This window comes from Photinus pyralis, unplaced genomic scaffold (assembly GCF_008802855.1).
Source record: "Photinus pyralis isolate 1611_PpyrPB1 unplaced genomic scaffold, Ppyr1.3 Ppyr1.4_LG8, whole genome shotgun sequence".
NCBI classification, from domain to species: domain Eukaryota; kingdom Metazoa; phylum Arthropoda; class Insecta; order Coleoptera; family Lampyridae; genus Photinus; species Photinus pyralis.
The window spans coordinates 21,120,581-21,140,504 of record NW_022170819.1 but is presented as its reverse complement, the minus strand read 5'-3'; the positions used below and the strand labels follow the sequence as shown (position 1 = coordinate 21,140,504).

General features: G+C 36.9%; 2 protein-coding genes across 2 annotated transcripts; one reads left to right on the top strand and one right to left on the bottom strand.

Moving 5' to 3' along the window:
- Window positions 1-2,659: 2,659 nt before the first annotated feature.
- On the bottom strand, window positions 2,660-3,928 carry LOC116178715 (protein charybde-like). Its single transcript, XM_031498293.1, has 3 exons — window positions 3,747-3,928; window positions 3,341-3,689; window positions 2,660-3,282 (listed from the first exon to the last, which is right to left on the bottom strand). The coding sequence occupies exons 1-3, from the start codon at window positions 3,787-3,789 to the stop codon at window positions 3,198-3,200; spliced, it is 477 nt and encodes a 158-aa protein (XP_031354153.1). The 5' UTR covers window positions 3,790-3,928; the 3' UTR covers window positions 2,660-3,197.
- A 14,133-nt stretch (window positions 3,929-18,061) lies between these two features.
- On the top strand, window positions 18,062-18,896 carry LOC116179447 (pathogenesis-related protein 5-like). The gene is made up of 3 exons (XM_031499239.1): window positions 18,062-18,235; window positions 18,283-18,501; window positions 18,552-18,896. Exons 1-3 carry the CDS (start codon window positions 18,062-18,064, stop codon window positions 18,879-18,881), a joined length of 723 nt encoding a protein of 240 aa, XP_031355099.1. The 3' UTR covers window positions 18,882-18,896.
- Window positions 18,897-19,924: the final 1,028 nt, after the last annotated feature.

Here is a 19,924-nt window from a genome sequence, read left to right as displayed (position 1 = left end):
ATAGTAATTACTCATGACATGAAAGCGAATTTTTCCCTAAAAAAGTTTCATATGTAAAATTTGCCGTTGTCGTTTCTATTTGTAGCTTCCTAGCTTGAGCTAGGTGGCTATTGCGATCACCGTTTTTTGTTAAAATGTCATCAAATGTCGACGTTTTAGATCATTTTAAGCAACTTTTAAAGAATAAAATTTTTGTCCGTCTGTATGTATGTGCGTACGTTCGTACGTTGGCAATTTTCCGAGGTAACGGCTCGGCGGATTTTGTTCAAATTTTGGACATGTATATTAGGCATACGGAAACGGAAAATAACGATTTTTGAAAAAAAATTTTGGAGCGCCGTAACGGCATCGAACTTTTTTTTTCAAATTGCAACCTACAATTTTTATTCTATTATTTGGAAGACCTTATTTTCCTGTGTACAACCTACAAAAAATTGGGCCGGGTTATATTATCAAAAAACGGAGAAAAAAATTGTCAAAGTCAAAAAATTGTGTTGCATATGTGCAAAACGCAACGATCTTGTTTCTGAAGCAATTTAAACGAAATTTCTATGGTAAGTCCCTTTAATAAAAGCAAACAAAATTCATGCGCAAAAATCGTGTTGCGCATGCGCAGAAATGCAATTTTCTTATTTATGGAACAATTAAAACGAAATTTGGATGGTAGGTCCTCCTAATAAAAGAAAACAAAATGCATGCGCAAAAAATCGAGTTGCGCATGTGCAACATCCAACTTTCTTATTTATGGAGCAATTTTAACGAAAATTGGATGGTAGGTCCCTCTAATAAAAGCAAACAAAATGCATGCGTAAAAAATGCACCTTTCTTATTTTTTCCGTCTGTATGTACGTACGTATGTTTGGTGGCAATTTTCTGAGAAAACGGCTCGACGGATTTTGTTCAAATTTCGGATATGTATATTAGGCATACCGAACAGAAAAATAACGGGCTGGATTTTTGAAAAAAAATTTTGGAGCGCCGCAATGGCATCAAACTTTTTTTTTCAAATAGTAACCTGAAATTTTTATTGAGTTATTTGGAAGATCTTATCTTCCTGTGTACAACCTACAAAAATTGTGTCGGGTTTTATTACCAAAAAATGTTTCAAAACCCACTCGTGGGTATTGCCGCGTAACACATTGTAAATGATGAGTAATGGGCAAATATAGACCATAGCAGCTATCAATTAGCGAAAATCTGAAGTCTCTTGGTGACCCAGGGGCCGAGATCTCGATGGAACAGACGGACGGACATAGACAGACAGACGAAAACACAAGCACATAAGCGTTACCTCAACATCGTTGTGATACACTAAAAAGTTGGCATTGCGCAGTTTGCGCGCATATGCACACTTGATTTTTACGATTTGCGATATGTTGCCATTACTAGAAGCATCTGTGGTTAAAATTTCAAAGAAATATCTCCACAAATAAGAAAGTTGGCAAATATGGAGTTCAGTAAAACTGTGGGAAATGGGCGACCATAACAGCTATCAACTAGCGAAAACCGGAAGTCTCTAGGTGGCCGAGATCTCGATGGAACAGACGGACAGACAGACAAAAACACGAGTACTTCGTTGTGTTACGCTAAAAACTGAGAAAAAATGTCAAAGTTAATTAAACTTATGTCTTATTATCTCACGCGCTTCACAAGAACTGCACAACGAAATGAAAACATCGATGCTCGTGCGATTGCTGAAGTTAAGCAACGACAAATACGGTCAGTCGTTGGATGGGTAACCGCGATGTATTGTCTCGTTTTATTAAATTTTTTTTAATAGTAATGCACATTTTTTATTTTAAAGAGATTTTTGGATTTATTTTTTTAACGCCGTGACCTCATACAAATGTTTTTTTTTTCCAAATAATAACTCTCATTTTTTTATTAACGAGCAAAGTGGAGTGGAGTCATCAAATGTTGACGTTTTAGATCATTTTAAGCAGCTTTTAAAGAATAAATTTTTCCCGTCTTTAAGTGCGTACATATGTTGGCAATTTTTGGTTTCAGCTAGGAAGCTATTCTGTCAAGAATTTGACACCTGGTTTTTGTAGGTAGGTAAATGTTACTGCTGAGAATTGTTTAGGTTGCACAAAGATAAAAGGTAATACGTGCACTAGAATATCCGTATACGAATGTCAAAAAATGTCATAATCGATGTACTCTCTTATTTAATTGTATGTAACGTTAATGAAACGTAATTTGGTCCTTAGTTTAATCACGTTTACTCTGTTAATGCGAGTGGTGGTAATGATCACTACTGCTCGCGAATGTAAATTATTCTGTACTCAAAACGTGTAACACGAATGAAATTTAAATGATCCCCCCTAAATTTAGTCATTATCCTTCGTTTTTGATCACATTCACGGTTCAGGTTTTGTTATAATTCATACGCCGTGCCTGAAAATGTAAACGCAACTTTTAAATACCTACCAAGTTCAAATTGGGCGCGTTTCTGAAATAATTGACAAATACATCAAAAGTATGTTTATTTGAAAAAGAAAAATTATATATAAAATCTACTTAAAAAAAACTATGTTTAGTTAAAAAAAACCAAGAAAACACACAGTACGTTTTTCTTTTTTGTACTGTTATCACAAAAACAGTAATATTTGTACACTATACATCTAATGTTTATTCCTACAAAGCTTTACTTTATAGCCTCTACGATATTACGAAAAAACATTAAACTGCAAAATTAACGATCGACCTGCTGATTGAAAACCATGACTTACGATAATCACATTACTGAAGAAGGTTTAAGTATTTTAAAACTTAATATCACAAGGATAACTGAAACTTTTACAACTCCCTCGCCTAATATTAAAAAAAGAACTTTGAAAACAAGTCCGCCACTTTTTAATTTGGCGAACTTGTTTTTAAGCGCACAGGTACAAAAATATCAGCGAAATATATTTTGTGGGGATTATGCATTATTATAATACATATATCACTGGATATATCACGGACTTAAAAAATCCTATCAACAATATATATAAAAAAGACCCTCGAAACAAGGTTTGAAACGAATACTGTTAATTTGTACAAACTACACACTACATCACGCTTCGCTTATACTTGTAAAATATTCTTTCCATTATATATAAAAATATAAAACTAAAAATCCTACAACTGTTACCATAAATTTTTTGTGTGTGTTTTAGTTGTCAGATTACGTACATGTTCAGTCTTGAAGATGATTAATCGATGTAAGAGCGATACAATTTGTTCTTGCTAAGTTCGTACTCGGTGCTGATCATCACAGTGCTGCCTCTGGTAATTTTTCTGTTAGAAACACGAGCGATTAGAATCCGCGAGCTTAAAAAACTTGGGGAGAACTTACTTGAGAAATTGCGGCAGGAAAGAATTCCAACCGGCTGAAGTTTGTTTGAGGGTGAGATATAATTCGAAAGTGGAAGCGGTCGATGGATCACATTTTACGATGCTCAATCTTCTACAATCTTGTTCACCTTCGAAATTCAGATACAAGGTACATCCTCTCAAACCGCAAGGCTCCGAATCGGCCATCGCAAGAATATCGCGAGATATCCGTTGCAATAATCCGCACGGTAAAAGGACCTCCCCACAGGATAAGTGAGTGCTTTTGGCCGCCCTTAATTCGGCTTCCAACCTTGCTGATAAATCACTACTGTACTCGTCATTATCCCCAATAAATGGATCATAATCCCAATCTACAAGATAAATATCGTCAAGCTTTTGAGGGTCGGTAAAAATTGAAAGACTCTTACCTTGGGTGGTATAATTAACGTTGTTGATCGGCAAAACTTCCATTTTGCTTAATTTCTAATAACTAAATAATATCACAAAGGAAACGGTGTGCGGCTCGCCTTTCCCTAAGAAAGCTCGAGGCTAACGACTACGGCCAAATTACACACACTACACTCTTACATAAAGGAATAATCATTTACTGCTACTGTTGCGCTTATATACTTTCCATCCCTACCAAAGTACCCGAAAACACGACCTAGACCGCTCGTACGGTATCGCGAAATCAAATGGAAATGTAGGGAAGCACGTACGCACTGTTTTCCTTTGTTCGAGAACCCTGTAAGGATTTAAATATAAATATGTAAAATTCGGATACCCTCCTCTTAATTATCGATTGGATTTTCAGTACAAAAGAGGAGATATTGAACGAAAAAGGCATCGTATAATCCTAGGGGCCGCGAAACTAGTTCTTCCATTACATTGAGGAAGCTTTAAAAATGTTCGAAATTTAAAGTAATGAAATTTGATAGAAAATTCAAGGTACCTTATTCCAGATTGCCTTGAACTAAATTGCCCGAACGCGCTTTGTTTACCCACTGCAGATTCATTAATTACACGCCACCGCAGGCATCATCGCTCGTAATTGGGACCTTTTTTTCTAAACGCACATCGCTCGCTTTGTTTATTTAACGGATTAATTGGCGAACGAAAATCGAGTTTTGAGTGTTGCGCGCATTTACTTTTAAGGTGCAAATCCTCCGAAATTGTAGGCATCGGGGGATTTGACGCGGTGGCCTCCCAGTGAAAAATGTCTAATTCCTTTGCAAACACAAAGAACATAGCGGTAAGCCTTTCCCTTTCAAATAAAACCACGAACGTGTATATACCCCCCAGAAACCCTGGTTATTAATAGCGGGCTTCCTTCTTTGTTTCGAAACTTTTATTTTAAGCCCTTCGCTGTGTTAAGTCGAAATACGTGAATAAATTTCATCTTATCACCCGAAAATTTAGTGAATTAGTTTTGTGCGGCGAAAGGTTTTTGTTATATGGGCGCAATGCGATTCAAATGCAAATTCACTTACAATAACCACCCGTTGTATAAGTCAAACAAAACATTTAACTTCCGTAATTGCGTTAAATTCAGTCATCGCGATTTTTGTAGTATTTCCGCCGGGGTTTTAGGTCATATGTAAAGAAAAATCTAGTACAGTGGATTACTAGTTTGCGAGGTGCCCATTATCGGCTCCCTTCAGTTCCTTTCTTATTTCCCCCTGTCCTTGTGTACACCTTTAGCTTCCTTTAAAATGTCGTGTGCTTAATTATTCCTTCCTCTGAAACTAAAACACGCTTACAGCACATTAAATTCACTTGATCGTTAGCAAAAAAGTCGCAGAATCGTCTTTACCTTATTGTTTATAGTGGGAAACTTAAGAAAAACCAAGCACATAAAACACAATTAATAAAGCTAGTGATGAATGATGATAGCAAACCTTGTTTCAATGCTTTTTTTTTGTATATACTGTTGATATAAGTTTTAACTCAGCAATTTAGTCAGTGATATAATTAAAATTAATATCTTGCTGATATTTTTTGCACATGCGCGCTTAAAAACCATTACAACAATAAATTAAACGGTTCAATTAATCTAGTGGTTAATTTCCATGGAAACAAATTGACTTACATAGGAGGTTTTTCGACAAGTTGATGGAAGACCGGCACTCAGTTTTAAATATTTAGGTGCAGTTTCTTCAATACCTAGTGTTAATTACATAGTTTTTGGATTTCAAGCCAAATTTTCTCCAAAAGTACATCATTTGAAAACAGGAAGAGATTTCAGATTTCAGTAATTGCAGAGTCATCTGTCAAGGAAACGAAAATATTTGATGTACCATAACTCATCAAGGACTGCTATTTATTTATTTATTGTCCCTCTCTTGTTCTGGGCCCTCCACAGGCTTTCGCCCAATTACAGAGTGAACCGCATAATGTTTTATTGAAGTGCCTCTGCAGAAGGTGGTAGGTACTGCCAATGACTATGACAGTGTTTCTTTTATAATTTTTTTCTCTAATTATAAGATATCTTATAATGATAAGATATATTATAATCTTATAATTAGAGAAAAAAATTAAAGAAGAAACACCGTTAAGTCATTGGATGTACCTATCATCAGCCTGTAAAAAAATCAGCTTCATTCATCCAACAGTAACCTAGTATAGAAAGTTCGTGAAAAACCGACTAAGAATTGTTTTTTTACGGAGTTATCAGATGTTCGCGTTTTTTTTAAGTTTTTTTTTTGAGCTATTATCAACGGTTTCATTTGGTGTATAACCTATCTTCTCGAAAAACAACCTTTTAGAATTGGTGCCGCAAGAAGTACCCGCAGCGCCTGTAATATAACCTGAGGCGGCAGACGGTCGATTTTAGCATACTCGTAGAATGCAAAATGGAACTCCATCGAGTTTAAATTTCGATCATTCTCGTTAAGTGGCTTTCGAGCTAGCTCCCTTGCTATGAGAAGACAGGATGAGATTTTATTTTAAAAAGGCAGTTGGAGGATCCTGTGTATATCATTTAATCATAATCTGCCAAAAAAGCAGAAATATTTGATATACCCTACAAGTTACTCCAGCAATCGAGGATTCCCGTACATGCGAGTGATATTCTAAAAAACTACGTAGTTTTAAAACCAAAGGAAACTTTATTTTCAAAGAGCAATTGAAGGGTTGCTTATAGGTATTTTAAACATAACTTATCAAAGAATTTTTGGTGTAGGTGCTGCAAAGGTGCAAATTTCCTAAAAAAAGTACGTAACGTAATAATTGGGCTGTGCTACAAAATTCGAGTGTGAACTAAAAATCATGTAATTTTAGAAGGAGGGGGGCGTGGAAGGTTTTTTGTAGATCCTTCAATTTTTGGAAAATGGTTTTAATTATTTAATTATTGTTTTAATTATTTTTATTTTCTCATTTTTTAGGGGAGGGAGTGACAGTGTTTAAGCTTCCATGGTTGCGTAGTCATGGTTATTTTAGATCAGCGATTTGGAACCTCCTCTTGATTTATAAAAAAAAATGTAAATAAGATGGGGACGAAATTACTTATTCCATGATAAAATACTTACCTGAGACTGCACTAGAATATCTTTTAAACTTGTATAACTTAATATTCTTACAAGGTGTTTTCCCATCTAAATGGAAAAACGCTATCGTGATCCCTGTACCAAAACCAGGAAAAGACACTGCTGAACCAAGCAACTACAGACCAATATCCTTAACATGCTGCTTAAGCAAAGTATTCGAGAGAATGGTTAATCTTCGCCTTGTTTGGATCCTAGAAAAGGAGGAAAGACTTTCCAAACGACAGGTCGGTTTCAGGTCAAGGCACTCAACGCTAGATGCTCTCGTCTATCTAGAGAACTCTATATTGCAAGCGTTTGTGAACAAGGAACATTTAGTGGCAATCGCTTTCGACCTGGAGAAGGTGTACGATATGTATTGGAGGTTCGGCATTATGAAACAGCTTCACGAATGGGGACTACGACTTACGAGGCAACCTACCAATAATCATAGCTAGCTTTCTAACGAACAGAACCTTTAGAGTTAGAATCGGTACACACTTGTCTCTGGTGCGGTCACTCGAAAACGGAATACCACAAGGCTCTGTCCTTAGCGTGAACCTCTTTGGAATCGTCATCAACGCCGTGGCAAACTCGGAAATCGCAGATTTAGTCATATATGTCGACGACCTCACCATCTGGTTACGCCACCGCTGCATGAAGGTCATAGAGACCGAGCTGCAGGGTGAGATAGACAGAATCTCAACACTCATGAACAACAGAGGTTTTCGGTTTTCAGCTGCCAAAACACAATGTGTCCACTTTTGCCGCTTAAGAACGCCCCACCAACACCCGGCTCTAACTCTGAACCACCAACCAATCCCGGTAAAAAACCATAATTTTCATAACTTTTATTGTTTCCTGTTGACAATATAATATTGTATTAGGACATGTCACAAAATGAAGAAAAAAGAAAGAAAAAGGGAAAGAAAACATTGACATAATTTAACATAAAGATAACATAACATAACTTAAAACCTTGAGCACTTACTTACTTCTAAAAACTCGTCGACAGTGTAAAAAGCATTTTCGCTTAGAATATTTTTTATTGATCTTTTAAAATCTTTGAGCGTATGCAGGTTTTTAATTGAGGTTGGGAGGTGGTTGAATGGTTTGATTCCTACAGAGTTTGGAGATTGTTTTGCGATTTTTAACCTTGCCATAGGTATACTAAGGTCTCCTTTATTTCGGGTGTTATACGAGTGAAATTCATTGTTGCGCCTAAGTTGGTGTTTATTTTTGTAGATATGTGTTAATACTTCCAATATATATAGCGATGGAAGGGTGAGGATGTTATATTTGATGAAATATGGTCGGCATGACTCCCGCTGCTTTATGCCCAATAAACATCGTATTATACGTTTTTGTACAATAAAAACTTTAGTGGCCAGTGTAGATGATCCCCAGAAAAGAACACCGTAACATAACCTTGACTGAACCTCCGCATAATAGAAGGACAATGTGAAATATACACCAATCAACTGTCTGATACTACGGATTTGAAAGCAACAAACATTAAGCTTTTTTATCAAGCATAAGCAGTGGCACTTCCAGTTTAACTTTGTATCCAAGCACATTCGCAGGTATTTCCCTGATTGTTGCACTGGGAGATTAGCAAGAAAGGATAAATCGGTGGTGGGAGAAATAGAAGAAAATAAAATGCAGTACGTTTTGCCATTGTTTAAATGAAGTTTGTTAAAATTAAACCACTCTTGAAGCGTCGATAGAATTCCACTTGCCCGTTGTTGTAGGTCAAGAATAGTTTTACCGGAAACTATTGCAGTAGTGTCATCCGCATACATGATTACAGAGTTCAAAATGAAAACAATATCGTTGATAAATAAAAGAAACAGGATTGGCCCTAAAATCGAGCCCTGTGGTACGCCAATGTTCATCGGCAAAAGGCACCAGGCGCAAATACTAGGAATGGTCTTCGACGAACAACTAAGATCGGGCGCCCATATAAAGTATACAATCAGCAGATGCCAAAAGTCCTTAAACATTATGCGATGCATCTCTAACATCCGTTGGGGTGCCAATAGGGACACACTAATCACAGTGTATAAATCTCTAGGAGAGACCAGGTAACCATCTGCCGATTAAGAATAGGACACACGAACATCACTCACTCCTATCTCCTAACGGGACAAAGACGACCGCAATGTGAAAACTGCAACACAAGACTAACATTGAACCATATTCTTACTGAGTGCCCATTGTTCGTTCAACAAAGGCAGAATTTTCTTGTGGGAGAGAATATGAGGGATATGATGACAAAGGAAATACTTAACGTCCTAGAGTTTATTAAGCGATCGGGATTAAAGGACCTACTTTGAACACCAAATAATAAGAGGTGATGGCTAATGACCTTGGTTGTCGATGCCTAAAATAAATAAAAAAAAAAGATGGGGACATTTTGGATTAAGTCGTGAAAATCATCAATTTTATTAAGAAAGAACTTTCTGCTTGATTTTCCCGAACCGTCATAATCATATTCTTGACCTAAGAATCCACTTCAAAACACCACTCGTGAAAATATATAACTATGGGAGAAACAGAGCGATTAATCGATGCGTCAACTGACTACGAGGTTTATTTGAAAAGGAAAGCATAATTTATCGATTACCAGTTAAAAGTGTACAAGGCGATTGAAAAAACAGCAGTAAACAATTTACCCCTTTTTACCAGGTACCTTTGCGAAAAGGCATTTTCCACCTATTTGGCTACGAAGACGAATCATTGGAACAAACTTGCTGCTCAGTATCAAATGCAACTTCAAATGACAACCATTGAGCCGAACATCGACAAATTATGCAAGTATACAATCAGGCCCCAGCCCAGTTACTGACGATCAGTTTATTGCATTTTTTGGAATGGGTCATTGAATCGGTAGTGTGATTTAGAGTTTTCTTGTATTTTTGTAGTAATTGTGTCATTTGTAGTTCTTAATAAATATGTGCATTAAGGATTAAGGCATGTTAACATTATTGTTGAAAGGCGGGGGTTCCGCAAAACAATTACCTACTAAGTTTATGGGGTTCCGCGAATTGACGTAGGTTGAAGAACGCTGTTTTAGATATTACAAAAAAAATTGATTTTCAAGTCAGTTTAGCATAAAGTACAAAAGATACAGATTTCAAAGTTACTTACCCCAGAAGCTGCACTTGAAAGTCCTGAAACATAGGAATCTCAATGTCAGTAATTAATTTTATTTTTCATTTGCCTATTATATGCCAATTATAACTGTCATATGAAACATATAAAGCAGTCTATAACGCCCGAGAGCGTAATGAGAGGGCATAATAATGACTCTAGGACAAGAAGTCCTGTCAAATATATTGATGCAGTTATATTATTATGTATTAAAAGATGCAACTTGATTCGTATGAAGCACTTTAATGTTGTGCAAACAATAATCAAACCTTAAGGCGAGTAAGTATAGCGCATTTTTCATGAATTGATAAGTACTTCCCGAAAGGTCATATAACGAATTATTTATGTGTACAAAGGAAAATAATTTAAGGCATAAATATTCTTAAAAATAAGAAACTTAGCGTTGTGCACTCCGCGCATGTGCACACATGATGTAAATATGCGATATGTTTGCCTTTACTAGAAGAGACGCTTATACAAAATAGCAAAGTGCTAGCTGTTAGGACGTTTTTTCCAAAAAATTCAACTTTCTCCCGAAGCGTGATTATAAAAAAAAAAGAAATTGGTGAAAACGCGGAAGAAGCAGAGCTTAGTTTAGTTCCCAGAAGATCCCAAACCGCTTACAACAAAGAATTTGAAAAATTGACTTCGTGACACAAGAAAGTGTGGAAGGTATTACGAAACCTTTTAATTTTGCTCATATTTTTTCCCGTTTCTTTTATTAGTTGAAGGTGTACAAAACCCCATCTTCATGGTGCACTTTTTCAAAGCTGAAGTGTATGCTGCGAATAAAAAATAATGCCTATTTTCAAGGGGCGCTCTCAACAACCGAAGACTACCTTCAGCGAAAGGCTTCAATTGGCAATCCAACGTGGTAATGAAGCTATAAAAATAGCTAGAAGGACAATACCACAGCAACAAGGAATGAATGAAATATTTCTTCTTTCATTTCTAATATATGTAAATGCTCATGTTTTTTATTTTCAATGTAAACCAAAGTTAATCAGCGTTTAAAAATCACCAAATTTTATTTTAATATTTCACAATTATTGATATATTTAATCAAACTTGTTAAAATCTATACTATTAAAACTATATTTAATATTTGTTTAATATTTTGTGCAAAAATTTCAAGTGATACACCAAGTTTTTTCCCCATTGTCTCATTATTTGTTGGCTGATGCCTGAATTTGGCTGGTGCACGGGATTAGTATGCTTATGCACTAATCCGGCCCTTGTAAACCCTGCCACATTCCACTGTAATCATTCAATTCGTTACATCGAGTTGCTGCGTTAAACTCAAAGATAAAAATAAAAGCCAATAGATAGTTTTTAAGGTAGAAAAAAATCATAGTCTAACAGCTGAAACATGAGCGCAAAAGTCTTACACCAAAATGGCACCCGAAGCTAAGATTGAAAACAAGATGGTTTCGAAAAAGAAAGCTATTTGAAGCAGATCAATCGGACGTGACATCGCAAATCCCTAATCCCTAATCCATTTAACTGCTACTAAACATTTTTGAGTTTAAATCGTGAAATATATTAAGCTTTTGAATGAAGAAACGACATCTGGCCCTTATAGTCATTTGAATATAACTGCATTAAGAATGGAGGTGATCGAGCTTGTGAAGGGACATCGAAAAACAGCAATCTTTAGGTAAAATAACTTCAAATGTTGTTCTGCCTGTTCATTTTCTAGGTGCCTCAAATTTTTACCAATCGATTTTTAGGTCCCAAGAAGAAATATGCGATTATTCATATAGAATTTATCCCAATTGAGGAATTGAGGATCGCCATTTTCGATAGGTACCTACTCCCTTTTTTTGGAACTCAAGGAAAATACTCAATTAGTTCAATTGACAATTATTGACAATAATTTCTGCAGGGATCAACGGACAACAAAGCAAGAATAAAACTTTCACGGTTAGTTATGGCAGTGATAATTACATACCTCGTTACATACCCAATTACTTGATGCGACATTTAAACTAACGTTTAACACAAATCAAGCCAATCCCCTTGAACTTTTGCGGTATTAAAATAATGTAAATAATGTATTAAATCTTCAATAACAGATCTTTCAAAATTATTACTTTTAATTGCCAACGGTTAATAAATAAATTAAGAGAATAATTGTGAGTTGATTTGTTCCGAGGCCGCCAAGATAAGGTATACCTACAATACGACAGTGATTTATTAAGATTTATATTTATATAATTAATGATCTTATTTTATAATTATATAATATACTGTAAAATTTAATTTCATAACTGCAATTAATATTTCAGGATTAGATTGAAAATTATTAGTTTTTTCGTGATCTGTGTAAATGCTCACTAATTACTGTTTTTACTATGAAGCGGTTTAACAAAGGAGTGCTTTAGTGACTCTAATTGTGGCTAGACATCGTTATGTAACAAAAAGCTTGTGTGCGTAAAGAAGTCAGAAAACCTCCAACATTTTGGGCTTTTTAAAAATTCACGCTAATATTTTTTAAGCAAAAGTGCCTATATGGTACAAAGTTTTGGGTAGAGCTCGATTCCATATTCAAGCTTAGTTTTTTAAATGCGTTGTTTTGTACAGATTTTACATTGCACAATTTTTTTTTTCTTAAATAATTTTACCGACGGCTAGCCCCTTAGAATAATTTATCGTGGCCCACTCGGTACAATTGAACTTTCCTGGGTATTAAAATTTTGAAACTGCCTCCCTCCGCCTTCGCCCACCTTGATGTTAATAAATTACCCAACATTAAATTATAATTATACATTGAAACTAAAGTTTATCGATTATCCATTTTACTCTCCAAAATTTTACCGAAACTATGCGTGGCCACATTTTTCTATTACAATCCCTTAAAATGATCTATGATTAGCACATTTTGCTTAGTTAGGAGAAAATTAAGTTGCCTTACGCTTGACCCTTAAGAGGCAGTTATGTGAAAATGTGTATAGCATTATTTAATAGGCCCTTCCATATAAAGAATATTTTATATAATGCGGACCCGTGCGAAGCAATATGTTAAAGCTCGACTGCGGTACTAAGGCACAGATCTAAACACTCCTAAGGGTCTCTGGTTCGAATCCGTGTTCGGGCATGGATATTTGTAAATGTATAGTGGGTTGGGTTGATAGAGCAGCCTTGGCTGAAACCCCGCTCACTCTAAAAGAAAAGCCTAAAATTAAAAAAAAAATATTTTTGATATCTACGCTAGTTTCCGCAATAATCGACTGTCTCAAGATAAATGGACCACCCTGTATATACATTCGAATGATAAGGGGGAAATGACCTGGTAAACGCCAGAACCAAAGGTTCACTCACCCAAACAGGGAGAGTCTCAAAATATCGACATGCACCTCAACTTATTAAAGGGTCTTTAACCACATTACATTTTATTACTTGAAAATATGTTCCTATTAAATTCCTGGGGTAGGAGAAGAAAAGGAAGTTACCAATATTGTAAAAAAAATTGTATGATATTTCAACCAAAACGATGAGGGACCCAATCCTAGTAGGTATACGTCCAATTATTGTAAAGACAAATCTCTTCCTTACGACACAAACGTACAGTAAAGTACCACAACGTGGCATAGACAGCTATACATAAAGATAAAGAACCACAAAGTGGCATATTATGATATGTTTACGGACTTTACACCAAGGGATCTATTAAGGGGATGCAGTTGCGGTGGGGTGGGCATTTGATTAGTCGCCTCGTACGACACGCAGTGCCATCTGCGGTAGGGCTATTCTTTCCCGCCCCTACACGGGGAACATACAGGGTGTCTACTATGTATGGAATATAGTATAAATCTAAAATTTGTTTATATATAAACGTTGTTGAAAATTTTTTTTCCATATAAGGCAGCATTCAGTTGTTTTTACATGTATTTCAGAAAACAAATGAGTAACGAAAATCAATTGAATTTTTTTTTAATAGGAACATACCATTTAAATAGGCTTATTTAATAGAGATAAGTGATTTAGAGGACAAAAAAGGAAAAATAATGACGCGTCACACTCTGTACTTTTACATAAATTAACAAGAAACATTTTAAAATCAAATCATTTCTCAACAAAACCTCCACGGGTAACTAGATCTTGCTGAATCAACATGGCCGTGATGGCTTCAAATGTATTTTTTTGTCCGCTATCGTATTCCGTAAAAATCCAATATGGCGTCTATACGAAATACGCAAGTAGTAACTGGTAGCTTCTAAATCCAGCGCCTTATGGAAAATAGGGGGTCGGAGGAGGGGGTGGAACTGTTTTTATCCTTTCTACCAACCATAATCTTCCTCCTCGAGCTCGACCCCTTTTCATCGCAATCGGATATAATTCCCTACGTCCCTACAGCAGATTGTCGGAGGCAGGGCCGGACTGGCCCAGGCCGCTAGGCCGCCTAAGCGGCCGGGGCCCCGCGCTAGCGGGGCCCTGGACGGGGCCCTCGTGGAACTGCGAAGCGGAGCCCCCGTCGGGGGGCCCCGCTAAGCGCTAACCTAGCTAACCCGAGGCTCCGCCATGTGGGGGCCTTTTGGTCATGGAGCACCCGGGGCCCTTACCCACCCAGTCCGGTCCTGGTCGGAGGGTACGATTGCGACGTCTGGAAGAAATACATCCATTGATGATATCAAAACTTAAAGAGCGAATGGTTTGTCGGGGGAGAACTCACAAAGGCAAAATTAATCATCTGGACGAGGACGAGACATATCTATTGGTGAAGTCAGAGTGAAAACAAAGAGTTGGAAAAGAGCTAGCGGAACGTCTGGACGAGACACATTTACTGGTGATGTCAAAAGTTTCAGTGCAAATATCGGCAGAACAGAACAGACGGACTCTCAAACTGCGGAAAGATCGTCTAGAGGAGACGCATTTACTGGCGATGTGAAAACTTAAGTGTGAATATTTTGAAAATGGAAGGTACCTACAAAGGGAAAATGCAATATTTTGGCGAAGGGCTTGATTCTTCTTGCATTATACAGGGTGCGTTCCTGCATCTCGTCCTGGATATGAATTAAATACGGAAGGGGGCGTATTCAAACACAAGATCTTAAAATCACTAAATATAGAAAGTACCGCAATCCATTGGGCTCGTGTGTTAGAGAGAGAGAGAGAGCGCATGATTTTTATCCAAAAATGGCGGAAGTTACCAGATTCTAGTAACTGTAATGTTAGGGATTGTTCCACCTGTTTGGAGATATCTGTATATATTTTTATAAAACATGACAGTACTATGAAGTTAGGTTATAAAAAATGACAGCTAATCAGATTTTATTTGTCAATTTTTTTTGACAGCAAATTTGCTCAAAAATGGCGGATGATTGCGGTACTTTCTATATCTAGTGACTTTACAAGATCTAATTTTCAATGCCAACTGTCAAAATAAAAACAAGATTAAAATAAAGCCAGGGCCTACTGAACCATTTTAAAAAGTATTTCATTTAGCGAACTAGCGAAAATTGATTTTTATTGCAGGTCTGTGTGGCGCAGTTGAGTCGAAACTCGGCTGCGGTACTAAGGGTCCCTGATTCGAATCCCGGTTCGGACATGGATACAGGCGGTCTCTAAATATGTATTGCCATTGAATAAAGATTCAGATTCTTTATTCAATGGTATTGGTGTGTAATTTCGCTAAAAACCCGGCACAAAATAGTACTCCATTTTTTGGGTACCGAGAGACCGCGATTAGAGCTCTAAGAAACTTTTGGGCGCCCAAATTGGTCTACCCCTCGAAGACAAAAGGTGGTTAATTGCGCCCCTAGGGGAAAAAACAAAAAGTTGTGCGCGTCGTGTAGGAATTTTGTTTTTTCCTAGGCACGAAATTAACCACCTTTTGTAAGTCGCATGTCTTCGAGGGGTAGTCGACTTCGGGCTCCCAAAAGGTATCTTCCGCTGAAATTTTGTACGCGGGTTAAAGTTTCTTAAAGCTCGAATCGCGGTCTCTCTTTCTCGTGCGTCGCTCGAGCTATGAGAAGTGCCCCAAAAATTGAGTATTATACTATTTTGTGAAGGATTTTTAGCGAAATCTAGCAAAATGAAAATTGCAGGTGAACAGAACGTTTGTAGTGACTACCGACAAAGATAATGTGGTAACCTTGGACAAAATCTTATTGATGGTTGAGTCAAAACTGGCTAATAGCAGCCCAGGATGGGGGGGGGGGGGCCTTTGGGGGCTACAGCCTAAGTCTAAGGATGTACGATTTATGAGTTATACAGATTTTGTCTCTCCTTTTTTTAAAGCGGTTTTCTAGTATGTCATGTCTGTTTTGCTATTCTGAAAAATCTGTAGGTATTCGTATCCGATAAGCTTAACCTTTACTTTAGGATTAGTTGGTATATAATTATGTATCAGGGTATGTATTGTTAAGTGTGACATCAATTCCTTTTAAACAGCATTCCCGAAATTAATGCGAATGACAGCGAATGCTTAGACTGGATTGTAGACAAACACATTCTTAATATTTTAAGTCAGTTGGATTGGATTACGCATTTCACTTTGCATAGCATAGGTACATTTTCGACAATAAAAATTAATATCGTTAAATTTGGCGTTTGTTGAAATTATAACCTATTTTGTATAGGAATAGGGCCCCTCTAATATGTATAGCCCCTGGCCTACAGAAACGTTAATCCGGCCCTGGCTAATAGAATACTGATCTGCCACACAAAAATGTGCTGAAGTGTCTTCGATCTCACATGGGGACTTTATTTTTACAAATAAATTTGCCAAAATGCGCTAAAAACGCCTTTAACAGTCTTGACATCCTTTATGTCTAATTTCTGGCTATTTCGATCACCGTTTTTGGGACATGTCAAAATTTCATCAAATCTCGAAGTCAACTTTTAAAAAATACCTTTTTTTCCATCTGTATGTATGTAGGTACGTACAGTTCGACGGATTTTATTCAAATTCTGAAATGTGTATTAGGCATACGGAAACGGAAAATAACGGGCTGGATTTTTGGAAAAAATTTTTGGAGCGCCGCAGCGGCACCGAACTTTTTTTTCTCACGTACAAAGTGTTTATTAAATTATTCGAAAGACTTTCTTTTTCTGCGTACAACCTACAAAAATTATGCTTCAAACAGGCAATTTTGGTAAACCTTTAACCCTTAACTGAAATTTATTCAAAGGCAAACAGGTAATTATACAAGGACACTACCAAGTGAACTATCTTAACTGCTTTGTTTATTTCTCTTTATCTGTGAGTAAATCATGTAATTGCAACATTAAGTTAGTAATTTTTACTGATACATAACATTTCACTTTAAAAATATACATACGGAATGTCAATTCTTTTTTCAAGAGCGCATTTCCGTACAGACCCCACAAAATAAACTGCTAAAAGTAAATACAAATACAATCCAAAATGAGGGAACGGGAACAGGATCCCCTATCATGGGGTGAGATTTACAAAAATCTTATTTAGAACAATTTCTGAAATAGTAATCGTCATGACTGGTGTCATAGAGTAAAATGCTGGAGTATGGAAGCTTTGCAAGCGATTAATGGGTTCAATTGTTACAACACTCTCGTATGAAACCCAGGAAAAACTAAAACAAAAACCACCTAAAGTGCAACTAGACCACTCAAAGAAACCCAAACATATTCATCCCGCCGATATTACCAATCGTTACAAAACTAAGATACCTACTGCAATTATTGAACTGTGCATAAATGACAATTTATGTTATTAAACTGACTTCAATTATGAAATTGGGTGACATAAATGACAAATAAATAACAAACTATCGATTACCAAACCAATACTAATTATTAATTAAAAATAGGACTGATAGGGACCTTTAATAAGGCACCGGACATTGCTTGATTTTCACATACATCCCATATACCGCCTACTCCTCAACGGCATCTTTGTATCTTATACAAGAAAAACAGAAAATAAGGATAGGTACCTACTCAAAACTTGCACGCAAGCGATTTCTGAATCAAAACATTCATTACATTACATTCTTAATTTGCAAAAAAACAATTATGTAATAACCGCAAAGCTAAGCAGAAAATAGTATAAATACCAAACGCATCAGTACAAGAACGTAGATACCAAAATGGCGTTTAAGTTGTCGTTACTAATCGTTGCTTCATTTCAAATTGTCACAATACATTCGGTACAGTTTGTAATACAAAACAATATTCCAGGACCAATCGAGGTCGGAATTCAAGGCAATGCCGGTCATCCTCACCTTCACAATGGAGGCTTTCCTTTAAATCCCGGACAAGAGGTGAGTAAAAATTGTCTGTCATTCATACTATAAGATCGCATCTTTAGATCACCATAGACGCACCGAACGAGTGGGCCGGAAGGTTTTGGGCGAAGACGTGGTGCGTTAACGGACATTGCCAAACTGGCGATTGTGGAGGTAGGGTGGAATGTGCGGGTGCAGGTGGTGTTCCTCCGGTAACTTTAGTCGAAATTACCCTGCGCGGAGCAGGAAATCAAGATTTTTACGACGTTTCCCTAGTCGACGGTTTCAATGTCCTAGCCTCGGTCAGTATTGTACCTCTCGCTTGTACTTTTGCTAATTATTCGTTTTGTAGATTACACCTGAGAACGGTCAAGGCAAATGTGAAAGCGTGTGGTGCAGCTTTAACCTTAATCAGGGATGTCCTAACGATTTGAAGAAGATCGGAGGTAACGGAAATGACGTAGTTGGTTGCTATTCTTCCTGTTTGAAGTACAACACCGATCAGTTCTGCTGCCGAGGAACTTTTAACAATCCACAAACGTGCAAACCCGAAAATATGCCTCAACCGAACTCGGCCGGTTATTTCAAGCATTTTTGTCCACGATACTACAGCTACGCCTACGATGACCCTACGAGTACGTTTACATGCTTAGCGAACCGCTACAGGATATCATTTCATTAGTGTCTGATTTGAATAAAATTAATGCCAATATCTATTCTTTACTTTCCTTATAGAAGATGTTCCTTTTGGTTTTTCATAATGGTTCGGCCAGCGTAAAAGGGCGGGGAACCTTAATGTTCGTCTACCACGACCTACTTAGCAGATTTTCTGCTGTGATTTCAAACACTGGGTAGTATTGAAGGGCAGAATTCAGTATTTTTTCATCAAAAGTGAATGAATTTGGACCCTCCGTTGGTTGGCTCTACCACGACATTTTTTAATTACCGCCTAATTTGGGTTTTTTCATGATAATGATTGTTTTCGGTTGTGGAAATTATTTACTTTTTGTTTCCGCCTAATTTGTTGGGCGCTGGGAACAAAAAATAAGGTAGTAGTCGCAGAACTACCATGAGAAAAGGGGAGCGAAATTATGAGGGATAACTGAAAGTTGCAGGGGAGCGAGATACACACAGATGACGAGTTGGCATATGAAGGAAGAAGAATGCAGAGAGAAATTAGAGAGGTTCCAGTGAGTGAAAGGGGAAAGAGAAAAAAAGTAAGAGAAGGATACAAGAAATTAATTGTATAAAATGAACGGGAGAAGAAGTGGGAGGGAGAGGGAGGAAGGGAAGATAGAGGGAGAGGGAGGGAAAGATACAGAATTGAACAACCGTAGAAAAAAGAAAAACGAAATTAAAATGGAGAACATGAAAATGAGTTTGTAACATGATATGATCGCGGGAATGGTACATATAATCATTGATAAAAGAATTGGGAGAAATAAAAAACAGGATACCAATGCATACAGGAAAGACGAATGGAATTTGAGGGGAAGAAAATGAGAGTGATAACTATACACTATACAACAGAAAAGGAATCCAAGAATAATTTTGATATGAAACAGAGGAGGAAGAGGGGCTAATGTTGGGGGGTAGGGGGGGATATCTAATTGCCAAAACAGAGAATAAAGGAAAATCGGTAGAGATGGGAAGAGGAACACAAAACAAAAAAATCATGACATAAAGAGTGCAACAAAGAGGGAGAAGTATTACTGGACTTCTCAT

What these genes read in the sequence shown, in the direction of transcription:
- LOC116179447 (XM_031499239.1), top strand. Translation starts at nt 18,062, where the DNA reads ATGGCGTTTAAGTTGTCGTTACTAATCGTTGCTTCATTTCAAATTGTC. An exon ending in CTTTAAATCCCGGACAAGAG is followed by an intron (nt 18,236 to 18,282) that starts GTGAGTAAAAAT and finishes TCGCATCTTTAG; the next exon opens with ATCACCATAGACGCACCGAA. An exon ending in GTTTCAATGTCCTAGCCTCG is followed by an intron (nt 18,502 to 18,551) that starts GTCAGTATTGTA and finishes TTCGTTTTGTAG; the next exon opens with ATTACACCTGAGAACGGTCA.
- LOC116178715 (XM_031498293.1), bottom strand. Translation starts at nt 3,789, where the DNA reads ATGGAAGTTTTGCCGATCAACAACGTTAATTATACCACCCAAG. An exon ending in CGTTAATTATACCACCCAAG is followed by an intron (nt 3,690 to 3,746) that starts GTAAGAGTCTTT and finishes TTTATCTTGTAG; the next exon opens with ATTGGGATTATGATCCATTT. An exon ending in TTCCTGCCGCAATTTCTCAA is followed by an intron (nt 3,283 to 3,340) that starts GTAAGTTCTCCC and finishes TGTTTCTAACAG; the next exon opens with AAAAATTACCAGAGGCAGCA.